Below are 14,951 nucleotides of genomic sequence, written 5' to 3'. Positions count from 1 at the left end.
CGTGAGGTTGTCCGTGGGCTTGCGGTAGAGTGAGGTGCTGAGGTGCCCGTCTTTGATGGAGATTCGTGTGTCCAAGAAAGAAACCGATTCTGAGGAGTAGTCCATGGTGAGTTTGATGGTGGGATGGAACTTGTTGATGTTATCGTGTAGTCTCTTCAGTGATTCTTCGCTGTGGGTCCATAGGAAGAAAATGTCGTCGATGTATCTGGTGTATAGTGTTGGTTGGAGGTCCTGTGCAGTGAAGAAGTCCTGCTCGGACTTGTGCATGAAAATGTTGGTGTATTGGGGTGCGAATTTGGTCCCCATGGCTGTTCCGTGTGTTTGGGTAAAGAACTGGTTATCGAAGGTGAAGACATTGTGATCCAGGATGAAGCGGATGAGTTGTAGGATGGCGTCTGGAGATTGGCTGTTGTTGGTGTTGAGTATTGCTGCTATTGCAGCGATGCAGTCATCGTGGGGGATACTGGAGTAGAGTCCATCGTGGTGAGAAGTGTTCCTGGTTCAACTGGTCAGTGGGTGCTGAGTTTTTGTAGGAAGTCTGCAGTGTCGCGACAGAAGCTGGGGGTTCCCTGTACGATGGGTTTCAGGATGCCCTCGACGTATCCAGAGAGGTTCTCACACAGGGTTCCGTTGCCTGATACGATAGGACGTCCGGGTGTGTTGGCTTTGTGTATCTTTGGGAGGCAGTAGAAGTCTCCCACGCGGGGAGTACGTGGGATGAGAGCACGTAGAATGCTTTGAAGGTCTGGATCGAAGGTCTTGATAAGTTTGTTGAGCTGGTGGGTGTGTTCTTTGGTCGGATCTACGGGTAACCGTCTGTAGTGTTCCTGGTTGTCCAGTTGTCGGTATGCTTCTTTGCAATAGTCCGTTCTGTTCTGTATGACGATGGCTCCTCCTTTGTCCGCTGGTTTGATAACGATGTTGCGGTTGGTCTTGAGAGCGTCGATGGCGTTGCGTTGTGCTCGGGTGACATTCTGGACTGTCTTGTGAGTGCGGCTGATGAATCTGGCATTGACTCATCTCCTGACAGCTTGAGCGTACATGTCAAGCTTAGGGCAGCGACCCTCCGGAGGAGTCCAGTTTGACTTTCTTCTTCGGTTGCTGTACCGCGGATCCCTCTGTCTGCTGTTCCGGATCATTGATTGTCTCATTGGGTTCGCTGCTGAAATCTTGGGATTTGTGGAAGAATTCCCGGAGCCTCATTCTCCCGATGAATTCCTCTGTGTCTGCCGCGAGACCGATGGGGTCCATTTTGGTGGTGGGGCAGAAATTGAGCCCTCGGCTGAGAACTTCGATTTCGTCTGGTTGAAGAGTGTGGTCGGACAAATTGATGACAGACTTCCCTGTGGTTGCAACCGTGGTACTGGGGGAGGCTTGGTTGATGCTGGTGGTGATGCAGAGTTTCTCAAGCTTCCTGCTCTTGGTTTTCATGTAGGCAGTGTAGTTCCGTTGCCTCGTCTGTTTGGCGGTGTCTCGTAGCTGGTCTGCTGTGTCCTGAGTATAGGTTGAGAGTATGGACTCTATATCTTGGTTTCGAGGTTGCGGCGTCTGTAGAGTTGGTGTACGAGATGGTTGCGGAGTGTGCGAGAGGTACGACAGCAGAGTCTCTCAGCGTAATCTGAGTTGTATGTCGACTTGAGTGGGTTCGTGATCTTGTCTGCTTTCTTGCAGCTCTGTAAAAACATGATGTCTGTGTTGATATGCGCGATCTTCTTGGAGATCCTCTCCACTGTGAGCCGGCAGTTTGTGGTGTCGATAGTAGCCATGATGTGGCGATGCCGGTGATGGACTGGGGTGCACAAATGTAAGGAATCTTACAACAGGTTATAGTCCAACAGTTTTATTTGAAAATCACAAGCTTTCGGAGGCTTTCTCCTTAGTCAGGTGAGTGATAACCAGTTCTTTACCCAAACACACGGAACAGCCATGGGGACCAAATTCAAACCCCAATACGCCAACATTTTCATGCACAAGTTCGAGCAGGACTTCCAACCAACGCTATACACCAGATATATCGACGACATTTTCTTCGTATGGACCCACGGCGAAGAATCACTGAAGAGACTACACGATAACATCAACAAGTTCCATCCCACCATCAAACTCACCATGGACTACTCCTCAGAATCGGTTTCATTCTTGGACACACGAATCTCCATCAAAGACGGGCACCTCAGCACCTCACTCTACCGCAAGCCCACGGACAACCTCACGATGCTCCACTTTTCCAGCTTCCACCCTAACCACGTCAAAGAGGCCATCCCCTATGGGCAGGCCCTGCGAATACACAGGATCTGTTCAGACGAGGAGGAACGCGATGGACACCTACAGACGCTGAAAGATGCCCTCGTAAGAACGGGATATGACGCTCGACTCGCCGATCGACAGTTCCGACGGGCCACAGCGAAAAATCGCATAGACCTCCTCAGAAGACAAACACGGGACGCAACCAACAGAGTACCCTTCGTCGTCCAGTGCTTCCCCGGAGCGGAGAAACTACGCCATGTTCTCCGCAGCCTTCAACAGGTCATCGATGATGACGAACACCTCGCTAAGGCCATCCCCACGCCTCCACTACTCGCCTTTAAACAGCCACCCAACCTCAAACAAACCATCGTTCACAGCAAATTACCCAGCTTTCAGGAGAACAACGTCCACGACACCACACAACCCTGCCACGGCAACCTTTGCAAGACATGCCAGATCATCGACACAGATACCACCATCACACGAGAGGACACCACCCACCAGGTGCATGGTTCATACTCCTGTGACTCGGCCAACGTTGTCTACCTCATACGTTGCAGAAAAGGATGCCCGGAGCATGGTACATTGGCGAGACCATGCAGACACTGCGACAACGGATGAACGGACACCGCGCAACAATCGCCAGACAGGAGGGTTCCCTCCCAGTCGGGGAACACTTCAGCAGTCAAGGACATTCAGCCACCGATCTTCGGGTAAGCGATCTCCAAGGCGGCCTTCGAGACACACGACAACGCAAAATCGTTGAGCAGAAATTGATAGCCAAGTTCCGCACCCATGAGGACGGCCTCAACCGGGATCTTGGGTTCATGTCACGCTACACGTAACCCCACCAGCGAAAAAAAGTTATCTGTTTTTAATACAACTGGTCATTCTCTCTCTTTCTCTTCCTTTCGGATGTTTCTCTCTCTCTCTCTCTCTCTCTCTGTCTGTCTGTCTGTCTTTGGGTTCTGACCGTTTGTATATTCAGTAGTCCTGTATGTAATGTCTCTCTGTCTGAACACTTTGATTGCCTTGACAACGGGCAGCTGGAAAGATTATCTGTAATCACCAGGCATTGTTCTCTGACTATATATGCGGTAACCTTCATGGAATCCCACACTCACCTGACGAAGGAGAAAGCCTCCGAAAGCTTGAGATTTTCAAATAAAACTGTTGGACTGTAACCTGGTGTTGTAAGATTCCTTACATCAGACAATAGTGGGCACGAAGTGGTGCCTGGTTGCGAGTACGTGCGCCCCTTTCACTGCTCTCAGTTCTCTGTTAGCGAGGATGATCTTCGTGCTAATAATCACCTTATTGAACAGAGACTCGACGGCATAAATGGCTGCATCTGTAATGACGGTCGTTTCAATCCCAGCCACGGACATTTCCTGTTGTCGTTCTCCCTTTGTGTCTCTAAAAGACGATACACCGTCCAACTTGTATAGCGGGCTAATCACGTTAACACCCACATGCCTACTATAAGCGGTGGGAACTGTAGTAATGCATCTATTTGAATCTCATTGTGAAATTCCGATTTGAAAAATAGGCCTTTTGAAGTAGTTTTGTTTGATTCGACAAAATCGTATCCAAAGAGCCCACGAAAACAAATACTACCAACACCACTGCACAGGAGATGGACTATTATATGATATATACTCAGTGTCCTGTATAAAATATATTGTACTGACTGCTTGCTCCCCAGTAATCAATTGCCCAATATCAGTTGACAAACTTGCAGTGATTACATTGCAAACGTTGATCGTTTACAGGCATGCACGAAGTGCACAATATGTCCAGGCCATTGGTATTGCCAGGACACTTATTATCAATTTTTAAAATATGAAACCTCTACCCTAGATCCACAGGGTATATTATTGAATGTATAACAGATCCTTGAGAGCCATTTCAAATCCATAATTTTATTGAGACATTCAGATATTGTTAAGAAATCACTTAAACTTCAATCTCTCAGTTTAAGACATCATAGAATCCTTTCAGGAGGTGCTATCTTGCAATCACCACTGAATGTCAACTGTTGGGTGCAGACAGGAATGGACTTGGCCGTAATGCCGCCCTCCCGTGGTAAAATAGTTTGTTGACACTCTCTGGGCTCACACTTGAAGTACAGGATAGCTGGCAGTGGACAAGCATCAGCACTTTTAGGAGGAAGGGAGGAAATTGAAAAAAAAACAAGGGAAGGCTCAATCTTTGCTGCCATCTTTGAGATTACCAAACAAGCTGCTGTAACACCAGCGAGCACTGAAGTTGCTGTGTTTCGGGCTGTTTATTTTCTGACTTGTAGCGGTGGGGCTTTAACACGAACAGCCTTGAGGAAAGAAAAATCCATTCCACAAGGCCGTTGTCCCTCATTTTGATAACGACATATACACAAAAAGAGTGCCCTGGCCTGCTAGGGGTAATGTTCTGCCCATTACCCTCGGCATAACAGCCCAAACTGCAGCATCATGTATGTTAATTAGTGTTCAAATGACTGACTGCATGTGCTGGAGATTGCACGCTGAACAAAGCTGCTTATATAACGAACAACTTAAATGAAAATTTCAAGGCCACTTGGAGTTCCCTTTCTAATCGGCATCCTTCAATAAACAATCATAGTCATACTTACAAAATCATACCCATCAGCTAATGTCCCAAACTCTTCCATCACCATCCTTGCGTGCGTTCTGTCCCACCGGTAGGACAAACCCACCAGAGGTGGCGGTACAGTGATATACAGTCAGAAGGAAGTGGCCCTGGGAGTCCTCAACATTGACTTCAGACTCCATGAAAACTCATGGCATCAGGTCAAACATGGGCAAGGAAATTTCCTGCTGATTACCACCTACCGCCCTCCCTCAGCTGATGAATCAGTTCTCCTCCATGTTGAACACCATTTGGAGGAAGCACTGAGGGTAGCAAGGGCACAGAATGTACTCTGGGTGGGGGCTTCAGTGACCATCACCAGGAGTGGCTCGGTAACACCACTACTGACCGAGTTGGTCAAGTCCTCAAGGACACAGCTGCCAGACTGGGCTTGCGGCAGGTAGTGAGAGAATCAACACGAGGGAAAAACCTACTTGACCTCGTCCTCACCAATCTACCTGTCGCAAATGCGTCTGTCCATGATTGTATTGGTAGGAGTGACCACCGCACAGTTCTCGTAAAGACCAAGTCCCGTCTTCGCACTGAGGACACCCTCCATCATGTCGTGTGGCACTACCACCGTGCTAAATAGAATAGATTAAGAACAGATCTAGCAGCGCAAAACTGGGAATGCATGAGACGCTGTGGGCCATCAGCAGCAGTAGAATTGTATTCCACCACAGGAGCTGAATTGCAGAGGTGAGGTGAGAGTGGCTGCTCTTGACATCAAGGCAACATCTGACTGAATGTGGCATCAAGCAACCCTAGTAAAACAGGTTAATGGGAATCGGGTGGAATACTTCCCAGTGGCTGGAGTCATACCTGGCACAGAGGAAGAAGACTGTGGCCACTGAAGGCCAATCATCTCAGCGCCAGCACATCGCTGCAGGAGTTCCTCAGAGCAGCATCCTAGGCCTAACTATCTTCAGCTGCTTCATCAATGATCTTCCCTTCATCATAAGGTCACAAGTGGGGTTGTTCACTGATGATTGCAGTGTTCAACTCCATTCACAATTCCTCAGATAATGAAGCAGTCCGAGCCCGCATGCAGCAAGACCTGGACAACATCCAGGCTTGGGCTGATAAGTAGCAAGTAACTCGCACCAGACAAGTGGCAGGCAATGACCATCTCCAACAAGAGAGAGTCTAACCACCTCCCCTTGACATTCAACGGCATTACCATCGCCAAATCCCCCACTATTAACATCCTGGGAGTCACCATTGACCAGAAACTTAACTGGACCAGCCATATAAATACTGTGACCACGAGAGCAGGTCAGAGGCTGGGTATTCTGCAACGAGTGACTCACCTCCTGACTCCCCAAAGCCTTTCCACCATCTACAAGGCACAACTCAGGAGTGTGATGGAATACTCTCCACTTCTGTGGATGGGTGCAGTTCTAACAACACTCAAGAAGATTGACACTATCCAGGACAAAGCAGCCCGCTTGATTGGCACCCCATCCACCACCCTAAACATTCACTCCCTTCACCACCGGTGCACCGAGGCTGCAGTGTCCTATCGACAGGATGCACTGCAGCAACTCACCAAGGCTTCTTCGACAGCACCTCCCATACCCGCGACCTCCACCAACTAGAAGGACAAGGGCAGCAGGTGCATGGGAACACCATCACCTCCAAGTTCCCCTCCGAGTCTCACACACCATGCTGACTTGGACAAATATCGGCTGTTCCTTCATCATCGCCGGATCAAAATCCTGGAACTCCCAACCTAACAGCACTGTGGGAGTACCGTCACCACACAGACTGCAGCGGTTCAAGAAGGGGGCTCACCACCACCTTCTCAAGGGCAATTAGGGATGGGCAATAAATGCCAGTCTTGCCAGCGATGCCCACATCCCCAGAATAATAAAAATAAATCAAGTGATCATGAAGAATAATCTGATTGACTCTTTAGACAGCTACAGTCGCATGTTTGCATCAAAAGAGCAAATTGTTGCAGGAAGCAGTAACGTACTACAATGCCTTTAAATTCAGCTTCAGGATGTCAAGGGAACTTAGAACTTTCAATTTTGATCAGAATCTCTCTTCCAGCTAGCACTAAATAAAAAAGTTCCACTCTGGTCAACTGGTCACATGTCTCACCAGATCTCTAATAATCCAAAACAAGAAAAAAGCAGAAACCCCCAAAAAAAAAATTCCAATGGGAACAATTTATTTTTAAGAGGTGATTCTCGAGCAGCCTCATCCAAATATTATTGGGTCTTCAAAAGTATCACCCTGGATGCACGCACACATATACAAACACATACATACCAGCAACAGTACAATGTGAATGCTTCACCTCTTCATAAACAAGCAAAAACGGAAATATTTGCGTGAAAACTTGATAGCAAAGCACATCACCTCTCTGACATGTTGTGCCACAGAGTGGTCGAATGCAGGTCCATTGCCTGCAATTTCCCATACGGCGAGTTCCTAGTCATCAGTGGAGGACCAGGCACTTCCCCATGGAGGACCTCACCTCTCGTAGCAGCTTAAGAGCAAGATGGGGTAAAGCCTGGGAGCAGATGGCCTCCAGCCTACCCTCTCAGCCAGTATTTTGTGTGTGGATGGGGGAAGGGGTGGTATTCGAAGACGAAAAAATTGCTTACACAAATAGGGGAGAAAATATGAATAATCAAATTTAAGAAACTGAATTATTGTGGATGGATTAGAGTAGAAACTATGCATTTTAGCCTGAAAGCTACATATAGCATTTAACAATGAAATGGTAAAGCAAGTTGCTGGAAAATTTGTTTCACTGAACAAGGAAGTGAGGTTTTAATCTGATATAGCCACAAATTGCTGTTCAGGGCTCTGTTTGCCACTCACAAATGATAAGAGCTAATGGGCAATTAACTTGTGTGTCCCATGCCTGTGAACAGATTAGATTCACACAGAACACCTGCAGTAGTTTTAATCTCATGACCTATGCCATTTTTCAAAATGGAGCAAAATAATTACAATTAACTTTAATAATACTTTGTTGCTATTTCCATCTTTGGGGAAAGTAGCCAGGAGGGAATGTTGTGCAGATCATACAAGGAGATTGAAAACATGGCATTGAAAATGACGATAGTGCTTATATTTTCCCTGAGGGCAATCCAGCTTTCTCCCACCATCAGAACCGGTAATTCTTCCAAAGGCACTTTTATGACTTAGAAGTGCAACTTATGGCACATCTGCCATGCTCCCATTGTTGGCTACACTTGGAAACATAAAAGTGCCGACTTACCTCGTTCAGAAGCAGCGAAGACCCACTTTTTCAAGGGTCTTGTGAACTGCGTCAGGATTCTGCTTCTGCCGGCATCTGATGGAGAACAGCGCCGGAGGAGAGCAGAACAAGAGGATGGTATAGCGCCACTCTCCTGAAATCAGAATTGCAAAATAAACGTGCCTCAAGACAGTTCCCCCATTCTGATACAGTGCTCACTACTTAATCAAAAGCTAATAAAACTCAGACCTCAAAGTTAAGGTGCAGCCACTCATTAACCTGCAGTTTAATACACTATTCATAGTGCTGCAAATGCAAATTTCTTCAGTGCTTGAACTGCTCAGTTTAACACCTGGTAGATTATTAACCACCAGGGAGGGAGAATTTTGTTTCAACAGATGCTCTCTATTATATTGAGATATGGCATGTGTGTATTTGTTTAACAAACATCTAGCACCATTCAGTAACCAAGGAAGTAAAGCACTCTACAATCAAAAAACACTCACACACTCTGTTTTCCATCTTTACCAATAAACACACTAAAAGGTTAAAGTTCACATGCACACCCCGTGCGAATATAAGTATTGAGATCACATTCAGAAATGCAATTAGCCACATCTGGATTCCCAATTAGCCACATGTGGCTAGTGACTAATGTACTGGAAAGCAGAGATTTAGTGTATCCACTGCCTCACCGTGAGCAACCCCACGGGAGATCTACTAGTATGTAAAAGAAAAACTGCAAATGCTGGCAATTTGGAATAAAAACAGAAAATGCTAGAAATACACAACAGAGCCTGGATTGATCTTATTCTATTGACTGACCATGGCTGCTGCTCTATCCATTCAGCGAGATAGTGCCTGACTTCAATGGGGAAGTGTTGTCCATACAAGACCTGGAACTGAGGAAGGAACTGCGGTAGTTTCACTATCTCACTCCAGAAAGCCATCCTTTACCTTTGAGTACCTGAAACAAGAAATATATGTTCTTTTATGAATATGTTTTTTAAACATGCTAATAAACCAAGGAGTATACACTTTAGAACAAGACAATCCACTCATAACACTCTCATACATACAGTACCCAATGGTTGAACTTACAGTCAGAGTATAAATTCAGAACTCAGGTTATCATGGAGCTCAATCAATGGATCAGTGATTTTATCCAATGAGTAGCTGAGCCATACAGCCCAGGATTGATCCCCAGTCTGTGCTGAATAAGCAGATACTGAGGGAGTCCTATATTGTCTTTCGAATGAGATCTTAAAATTTTATTTAATTCTTTTTTACGTGGGTGTTGCTGGCCATCCCTAGTTGTCCTGAATACAACCAAGTGGCTTGCTAGGCAGTTAAGTCAACCACGTTTGTGTGGGCTGGAGCTGGGTAAGGACAGCAGGTTTCCTTCCTTAAAGGACATTATTGAACCAGTTGCGTTTTTACAACAGTCTGACAGCTTCCTGGTCACTTTTACTTGCACATTTTTTTTAAAAAACTGAATTCAAATTCTTAAACTGCTATGGTGGAATTTGAGGGATGAGAAAGGACCAATAACATAACCACGACGCAACCATACCCCATGTTCCAGAAGCATTAACAGCCCCATAGTGCATCAGGCTGCAGCTGAAGATATGTTTCTACAACAATCTGACAGTTTCATGGTCACTTTTACTGATACCAGCTTTTTATTTCATAGAATCATAGAATGATATAGCACAGAAGGAGGCCATTTGACCCATCGTGCCTGTGCCGGCTCTTTGAAAGAGCTAAGCAACTAGTCCCACTCCCCCTGTTCTTTCCCCATAGCCCTACAAATTTTTCCCCTTCAGGTATTTCTCCAATTCCCTTTTGAAAGTTACTATTGAATCTGCTTCCACCGCCCTTTCAGGCAGCGCGTTCCAGATCAGAACAACACACTGCATAAAACAATTTCTCCTCATCTCCCCTCTAGTTCTTTTGCCAATTACCCTAAATGGCTGACCCCTTATCTTGAGACTATGACCCCTGGTTCTAGACTCTCCAGCCAGGGGAAACAGCCTCTCAGCATCTACCCTGTCAAGCCCCCTTAGAATCTTGTATGTTTCAATGAGATCACCTCTCATTCTTCGAAACACCAGAGAGTATAGGCCCATTCTACTCAATCTCTCCTCATAGGACAATCCTCTCATCCCAGGAATCAATCTAGTGAACCTTTGTTGCACCGCCTCTAAGACAAGTATATCCTTCCTTAGGTAAAGAGACCAAAACTGTACACAATACTCCAGGTGTGGTCTCACCAGAGTCCTATAAAATTGCAGCAAGACCTCCTTACGCTTATACTCCAACCCCCTGCAATAAAGCTCTGCAGTCCTGCCACATCCAGTCGTGAATGGTGGTGGACAATTAAACAACTAACGGGAGGAGGAGGCTCTGCAAACATCCCCATTCTCAATGATGGCGGAGTCCAGCACGTGAGTGCAAAAGACAAGGCTGAAGCGTTTGCAACCATCTTCAGCCAGAAGTGCCGAGTGGATAATCCATCTCAGCCTCCTCCCGATATCCCCACCATCACGGAAGCCAGTCTTCGGCCAATTCGATTCACTCCACGTGATATCAAGAAACGGCTGAGTGCACTGGATACAGCAAAGGCTATGGGCCCAGACAACATCCCAGCTGTATTGCTGAAGACTTGTGCTCCAGAACTAGCTGCGCCTCTAGCCAAGCTGTTCCAGCACAGCTACAACACTGGCATCCACCCGACAATGTGGAAAATTGCCCAGGTATGTCCTGTCCATAAAAAGCAGGACAAATCCAATCCGGCCAATTACCGCGCCATCAGTCTACTCTCAATCATCAGCAAAGTGATGGAAGGTGTCGTCGACTGTGCTATCAAGCGGCACTTACTCACCAATAACCTGCTCACCGATGCTCAGTTTGGGTTCCGCCAGGACCACTCGGCTCCAGACCTCATTACAGCCTTGGTCCAAACATGGACAAAAGAGCTGAATTCCAGAGGTGAGGTGAGAGTGACTGCCCTTGACATCAAGGCAGCATTTGACCGAGTGTGGCACCAAGGAGCCCTAGTAAAATTGAAGTCAATGGGAATCAGGGGGAAAACTCTCCAGTGGCTGGAGTCATACCTAGCACAAAGGAAGATGGTAGTGGTTGTTGGAGGCCAAGCATCTCAGCCCCAGGGCATTGCTGCAGGAGTTCCTCAGGGCAGTGTCCTTGGCCCAACCATCTTCAGCTGCTTCATCAATGACCTTCCCTCCATCATAAGGTCAGAAATGGGGATGTTCGCTGATGACTGCACAGTGTTCAGTTCCATTCGCAACCCCTCAGATAATGAAGCAGTCCGAGCCCGCATGCAGCAAGACCTGGACAACATCCAGGCTTGGGCTGATAAGTGGCAAGTAACATTCGCGCCAGATAAGTGCCAGGCAATGACCATCTCCAACAAGAGAGAGTCTAACCACCTCCCCTTGACATTCAACGGCATTACCATCGCCGAATCCCCCACCATCAACATCCTGGGGGTCACCATTGACCAGAAACTTAACTGGACCAGCCATATAAATACTGTGGCTACGAGAGCAGGTCAGAGGCTGGGTATTCTGCGGCGAGTGACTCACCTCCTGACTCCCCAAAGCCTTTCCACCATCTACAAGGCACAAGTCAGGAGTGTGATGGAATACTCTCCACTTGCCTGGATGAGTGCAGCTCCAACAACACTCAAGAAGCTCGACACCATCCAAGATAAAGCAGCCCGCTTGATTGGCACCCCATCCACCACCCTAAACATTCACTCCCTTCACCACCGGCGCACTGTGGCTGCAGTGTGCACCATCCACAGGATGCACTGCAGCAACTCGCCAAGGCTTCTTCGACAGCACCTCCCAAACCCGCGACCTCTACCACCTAGAAGGACAAGGGCAGCAGGCGCATGGGAACAACACCACCTGCACGTTCCCCTCCAAGTCACACACCATCCCGACTTGGAAATATATCGCCGTTCCTTCATTGTCGCTGGGTCAAAATCCTGGAACTCCCTTCCTAACAGCACTGTGGGAGAACCGTCACCACACGGACTGCAGCGGTTCAAGAAGGCGGCTCACCACCACCTTCTCAAGGGCAATTAGGGATGGGCAATAAATGCCGGCCTTGCCAGCAACGCCAACATCCCGTGAACGAATTTAAAAAAAGACTAACATACCATTTGCCTTCTTAATTGCTTGCTATACCTGCATGTTAACTTTCTGTGATTCATGTACAAGGATACCCAAATCCCTCTGAACACCAACAGTTCTTAGTGTCTCACCCCTTAAAAAAAAATTCTGCTTTTCTATTCTTCCTACCAAAGTGGATAATTTCACTTTTCTCCACCTTAAATTCCATCTGCCACCTTCTTGACCACTCACTTAACCTGTCTATATCCCTTTGCAGACTCTGTGTCCTCCTCAAAACTTACTTTCCCACCTAGCTTTGTATCGTCAGCAAACTTGGATCATTGCACTCAGTCCCTTCATCTAAGTCATTGATATAGATTGTAAACAGCTGAGGCCCAAGTATTGATCCTTGCGGCACCCCACTAGTTATAACCTGCCAACCCGAAAATGACCCGTTTATTCCTACTCTCTGTTTTCTGTCCGTTAACCAATCCTCTATCCATGCTAATATATTACCTCCAACCCCATGAGCCCTAATCTTGTGTAACAACCTCTTGTGTGGCACCTTATCGAATGCCTTTTGAAAATCCAAACATACTACATCCACTGGTTCCCCCTTACCTATCCTGGTAGTTACACCCTCAAAAAACTAATAGATTTGTCAAACACTATTTCCCATGTTGACTGCCTAATTTTATTATGATTTTCTAAGTGCGCTATTACTACGTCCCTAATAATAGATTCTAGCATTTTCCCTACTACTGATGTCACGCCAACTGGCCTGTAGTCCCCTGTTTTCTCTCTCCCTCCTTTCTTGAATAGTGGGGTTACATTTACTACCTTCCAGTCTATGGGGACTGTTCCAGAATCTAGAGAATTCTGGAAGTTCAGAACCAATGCATCCGCTATCTCCGCAGCCAACTCTTTTAAAACCCTAGGATATAGGCCATCAGGTCCAGGGGATTTGTCGGCTTTTAATCCCATTAATTTCTCCAGTACGCTTTCTTTACTAATATTAATTACTTTAAGTTCCTCACTCTCATTAGCCCCTGGGTTCCCCACTATTTCCAGTATGTTTTTTGTGTCTTCTACTGTGAAGAACGATACAAAATATTTGTTTAACATCTCTGCCATTTCCGGATTCCCCATTATAATTTCTCCAGTCTCTGCCTCTAAGGGACCTATGCTTTCTTTTGCTACTCTCTTCCTTTTTACATACTTGTAGAAGCTCTTACAATCTGTTTTTATATTTCTTGCTCGTTTACTCTCATATTCAATTTTCTCCCCCTATCAATTTCTTGGTCATCCTTTGCTGATTTCTAAAACCTTCCCAATCCTCAGGCTTATTACTCTTTTTGGCAACATTGTAAGCCTCTTCTTTTAATCTAATACAATCCTTAACTTCTCTAGTTAGCCATGGTTGGATCATTTTCCTGTGGAGTTTTTATTCCTCAAGGGAATGGTCATCGATCTGAAACGTTAACTCTGTTTCTCTCTCCACAGATGCTGCCTGACCCATTTCCAGCATTTTCTGTTTTTATTTCAGATTTCCAGTATGTGCAGTATTTTGCTTTTAAAACATAGCTATCTTTAGTGTCAGATTAAATTACACATCTCTGTTCGTGACAATTTGAGAAACTGTCCTAACTTATACCAGTGTGGTTTTAATGAATCAGTAGATGCAAAAACACATGCACTGCCATGCCCTGTAGCAGATTTACCCTGGGTGGTATACAACGACTGGGTGAAGAAATATTGCAGAGATGGAGGAAGGTTAAAAATAAAAAAAAAACAAATGCAGTTTTGTTTTTAGATAAATACATTAGCCAGCCACTATACAGCAGATAAGATCAGTATAGAGGAAACCATTCAATGGGAGATCAGCAATGGATCAAAACAGTATTTACTTAGGTGATCTATATTTGGAAAATGGAGCCTGCATGCCTGCTTACTAGACAAGACTGAATTGGGTTTCAGATTAAGTCCCAAATTGGGACTGGGCTAATCGGAGCTCTGTAGACCAGATGGGCTAGAGTCCCAAATGGACATGGAGGTCTGCCAAATTCGCAAGTGCAATTTGGCACCCATTTGAAATACTAAAACTACAGAATTAAAGATGGCTGGGAATGCGTTATGAAACAATTACGCAATCAAAAAGTACCAAAAACTCCATGGACTATAACAGCAAAGATTAAGTAATTTATACAGTATCGAGTACCCCAAGATTGGGTTACAGCCTGTAAAAGCCTTATATAGCTTGCCATTTTTCATTGTTCATTAATGCTTTACAGTTAGATTTAGGCTCAACTGTGATGATGCCTATAGTAAAATAGCCTGCTGACGCTCACCATATAGACAAAGAAGACCACTTGGTGTCAGGTACCAGAGGGCTGCTGCCACATGCAGAACTGTTTCCTAACATGCAGTAGAGCCTTCAGAAGAGGTGAGAATATTTTAACATAATTATGTTACATTTATATGAATTATAAATAACACCTTTCTTTGCTCAGAATATAGGGTATTGACGAAAGTGCAACAGGATGGTGGGTCATCACCTTTGTAGAACAGGTAGATAACAGGTCATCCACACCCCTCTTACCACAGCTCTACACATTGTTAGAACTATTTCCAAACTTTAGCTCATTTCTTCAGGCAAATTGTGAAATTGAATGTTGGCTAATCCAGTTCTTCATTGTGCT

General features: G+C 45.8%; 1 protein-coding gene across 7 annotated transcripts in view; it reads right to left on the bottom strand.

Annotated features, from left to right (window-relative positions):
* LOC137307135 (signal transducer and activator of transcription 5B-like) overlaps positions 1 to 14,951 on the bottom strand; it is a 135,765-nt gene that overhangs the window by 67,027 nt on the left and 53,787 nt on the right. For all 7 annotated transcript variants that reach the window (XM_067976453.1, XM_067976455.1, XM_067976456.1 and 4 more), the window contains exon 2: positions 8,936 to 9,077. In XM_067976453.1, the coding sequence (XP_067832554.1) occupies positions 8,936 to 9,060 (125 nt within the window). In that variant the 5' untranslated portion in view covers positions 9,061 to 9,077. The remainder of the gene's footprint in view (positions 1 to 8,935; positions 9,078 to 14,951) is intronic.

This window comes from Heptranchias perlo, chromosome X (genome assembly GCF_035084215.1).
Source record: "Heptranchias perlo isolate sHepPer1 chromosome X, sHepPer1.hap1, whole genome shotgun sequence".
Taxonomy (NCBI): Eukaryota; Metazoa; Chordata; class Chondrichthyes; order Hexanchiformes; family Hexanchidae; genus Heptranchias; species Heptranchias perlo.
Note: the sequence above shows the minus strand (reverse complement) of the source record. Positions and strands in the feature narration are given on the sequence as shown.